Consider the following 4,332-nt stretch of genomic DNA (forward strand, 5'->3'; position numbering starts at 1 on the left):
TATAATTTTTTAAGTGTAATTTTAATTGTGCACAATTTGGGGGAGGGTAAAAAAAATTGGGAGAAGTCGTTTTATTTATTCACGGGACAAAAAATATCTCTTAAATGTCAAATTTTATCCCTTGATAGGCTATGTTGAGGTTAGATATGTATGTTTGTGTGTTTTAGCCTTATTTTTGTTATATTTTATAGATCTTATTGTTTAAGAAGTTAGTTTCAATTGTTTTTTCATAATTTGGTAGAATCTTACGATTCACGATCCGATTCTATGATTCTGATTCTACGGAGACCAAAACGATTCTGCGTAGAATTCCGATTTTAATAACCTTGGTAATGACCCTTTTATGTTTAAGTAGCTATTGGATAGTCATCAATTCGACCATATAATTAATTAATTATTTATTTATTTCAACCCCTTGATTATTTCCTGTTTGATCATATAAAATATTTATTTGATTATATAATATATTTAATAGATAAATAAATAAATATCTAAATATATAAATTAATTATCAAAAACAATGGAGGCTTCCAAATTTTTCGTAATTAAAATAATCAAGTCAAAATAAATGCAATAACACAGATGCAACTATTGAGGGTATATTTTTAAACTATTAATTAATAAATACCCAAAATAGTGTATGTAAGATTTAACGGGACTCTACTAAATAAAGTAATTATCAATCAATATAAGAGTTTATACGGTCTCATATCTCTTTATTTATTTATTTATTATTATTATTTTGGTCATTGGTAAGAAACACACGCTTCACCGGGGCACGCACCCATTTTGTTCATTTGAAGACTCAAACGTTCGCCATTCACTTTAATAAATTGAGAAGATATTACGAGATCTCAAGACCCTAATTACTTCTTTCATACTTAAGGATCATGCTTGGGAGTCCTTTACCATTTGCTAAACATAGAATAAATAGCGTAGCTCATAATATTTTTCAGGGCAATGTTTTTTGCCCATCAATTGAATAACCAGCCGCGGGGGGGGGGGGGGGGGGGGGGGGGGTTACTGTGATGGTGTTTATAATTGATTAAAAGTTTTTTGAAAATGCAATCTAACAATACCGATTAAAGATGCTTATTACCTTGTCCGGCTTTGATCCTTCACATAATCAGTTGTGTGTTTATCTCCCTTTCAGACAGGATGGTCATTTAATATCAATGGTTGCCAGAATCAGATGGGTGATTTATTCATTTTGTTTACACAAATTACAAAGTCAAGTTAATTTCTTCTGTTTGTTATCATGTCATTTTATTTTCTATCAACTTAGTTCACAAGAATTTTTGAAAGTGTAAGCTTTTCGTAATATACATATTAAATTATTATTCCACATATTTTAAAATTGTTATTTGTACTTTGCTGATGCGATTGAATATCTTGCAAGCAACTTTAGTAACCATTGTTATCCACATTATCTCGCAGATAATAAGAGATTTCGTACCTGTTCATAAATCAATGGAACTTTTTATTGACCAAAGTCATATTCTCCTATAATAATGTTATTATATGATTTTAGACCATTTATGCTGGCAGAATTTCGGGGAGGGTAAGTTAGGAAAAAGACTTCACTATTAGGAGAAAGAGGTTTAATAATTTGTTATTTATACCATCAATCCAACACTAAACTATTTTCTCGAAAAAGAGATCATATTATAAAAGTCATGAATTCTAGAAGACGATTGAAAATTTGTAAATGTTTGAATGGTCAAATCTCTATATGTAAATGTTTGAAAAGTTGATCAAGAAAAGGAGAATTAAAAATAAAAAGCCAGGCCGGCCGATTTCTAGAAACCAAATCACCCACGGCACTCCTCTAAAGTCTAAATGCTTCACCAAAAAAGAGAGTATTGATGTCATAGATGATGGTCGGTATGATATACATATATTAGCTGAACACCATTCACTTATAAAATTCAACAATTCATTGATATTTTGCCAATGGATTAAAAAAATAATAAATTGATCCAACTATCCTTACCTCAACCGATTCACTAATTAATATTTCATCTTGAAGAGAAAAATTTTCTTTATCGTAGTGATACTGTATAATTCGTGTCATTATCTTGTCACTTAAAGTTCAAGCTATACAATTCATTACCATTTTACCAGTGAATTAAAAATAATAATAAATTGATCCAATGGTACTTTATAAATAGACATAATGTGGATTAGAAAAATGACTCACGTTTGTCACCCAAAAAGAAGAAGTCACTAGAGGACTATGGAGAAACTTGTTTCAAGTTGGTATAGTAGTGTTCAATCCTTGCCTGAAACGTATGTGGTTCCACCAGACCAAAGACCAGGGAAGATCACTGTTCCTGTAAGCAAGACCATTCCAGTGATTGATCTTGGAAAGGCAGTGGGTGATGATCGAACCGATATAGTTCAACAGATTTTGAATGCAAGCCGGGAGTTCGGATTCTTTCAGGTTTATACATTTGTTTTTGCTTCTTAATTTTGGCCACGTACATCCAATCTTTCTGCTAGTATCTTGGATTTTTGGATATGACAAACCATATATATACTGAATTGTAAAACAGGTGATCAACCATGGAGTTTCGGAAAATCTAATGGAAGAGACAAGGAATTTATTCAACGAGTTCTTCAATTTGCCAGACGAGGACAAGGCAAGTGTTTACTCTGAGGATTCCAGTAAGAAGTGCAAGCTTTACACGAGCAGTTTTAACAACGCCAAAAATAAGGTGCACTATTGGAGAGATAACTTGAGACACCCTTGTCATCCTTTGGAGGAATGGATGCCGTTGTGGCCTGAAAAGCCAACTAGATATCGGTATAATCCAAAACCTGTATAAATTTGGTTGCCTAGTGAATCATATATATATATATATATATATATATAATATATATATACACACACTATAGATAGAGAAACTAATACTTTTTATATATGTTATCTTTGCAGAGAGGTGGTTGGGACATATTCAGTGGAAGTAAGGGAGTTGTCATTAAGGATTTTGCAGCTGATTTGTGAAGGATTAGGACTTCAACCGGGGTACTTTGGGGATAAACTGACCAACTATCAGACACTGACAGTTAATCACTACCCACCATGCCCTGATCCAAGTTTAACTTTAGGGTTACCTAAACATTGTGATCCTAACCTCATAACCATTCTACTTCAAGGAGATGTTTGTGGGCTTCAAGTCTTCAAGGATGGTCAATGGATTGGTATTGAGCCTTTTCCCAATGCATTTGTGGTTAATATAGGTTACCAATTACAGGTATATTTCCATTCCTTGAGCTACTAGACTCTACTAGTGTTGTTAAGTCCTAAGACAAATTGGTTTTCAGACCTGACCCAAGTTTTTTCTTTTTTTTTTTTTTTTGTCTGTGTGTGTAGATTATTAGTAATGGGAAGCTTAAAAGTGCTGAACATCGAGCAGTGACAAATTCAAACGAAGCTCGGACTAGCATTGTCTCCTTGATTGCTCCTTCTTGGGACACAGTCATAGAATGTGCAGAAGATCTGGTAAGTGAAAGCAATCCCCCACTCTATAGAGCCTTCCAGTACAAAGAGTTCATGGGCACCTATGCAACCCACGGTGGTGACACAGAAACTGTATTGGAGCCTTACAAGCTCCGTGTTTAAAGTAATTAATTATGTGTGTGATATGTCAAACACGGGTTCATTTTAACATGTCATTCGCAATATGATGTATGTTTTTCCCCTTCAATAAGATGTATTGAATAAGTAAAATGTCATTCTATATGCTTTGGAATTTCATGAGGAGTGCTTGTCATTCGCAATATGATGTATAGAAAATTGTTGGAGATGAACTCGGCTGATGGGAGGGAATATCTTGCAAGCATCTAATATTTAGTCCATATGCATATAGCACCAGCATAGAAGAAGCAATTTAAAAGTTCATAAAACATGTTTCTAAGCTTATAGAAGACTACAAACTCAATACAAATATAGTACTAGCAAATTCAGGTAAGTAATACCAATTTAAAAGCTCACAGAAGAAGCATATACAAATAGAACAACCTAAACTATTATCATGTTGGAGTTAGAACTTACACTACATTGTCTTAAGACTTTATCAAATACTCTAGTCATATCAACAGTAATCAGAGTGTAGACGATCGCATTTGGAAATTTTAGGTCACAACGGAAGTTTCAAGAAGGTTACTTACTCTACTACATTTTGTCCTATTGTGAATGTGACTTCGGCTACCACAGTGTAATAGCGTTGTGTTCCTCAAAAAGCTCTCTCTCTAGAGATAACTTATCTTGAAGACTACTAAAGTTGACCAAAACTGTCCCATTACATTTTTTTAATGTAAAACCTAAAC

At 33.3% G+C, this 4,332-nt stretch overlaps 1 protein-coding gene across 1 annotated transcript; it reads left to right on the plus strand.

Annotated features, from left to right (window-relative positions):
• Positions 1–2,212: 2,212 nt before the first annotated feature.
• On the plus strand, positions 2,213–3,738 carry LOC132310223 (hyoscyamine 6-dioxygenase-like). The gene is made up of 4 exons (XM_059808424.1): positions 2,213–2,443; positions 2,556–2,806; positions 2,939–3,257; positions 3,377–3,738. Exons 1-4 carry the CDS (start codon positions 2,237–2,239, stop codon positions 3,623–3,625), a joined length of 1,026 nt encoding a protein of 341 aa, XP_059664407.1. The 5' UTR covers positions 2,213–2,236; the 3' UTR covers positions 3,626–3,738.
• The last annotated feature ends 594 nt before the right edge of the window (positions 3,739–4,332 follow it).

This window comes from Cornus florida, unplaced genomic scaffold, assembly GCF_030987335.1.
Source record: "Cornus florida cultivar Cherokee Brave unplaced genomic scaffold, ASM3098733v1 CherokeeBrave_3.0.0_Hap2_Chr05, whole genome shotgun sequence".
NCBI lineage: Eukaryota > Viridiplantae > Streptophyta > Magnoliopsida > Cornales > Cornaceae > Cornus > Cornus florida.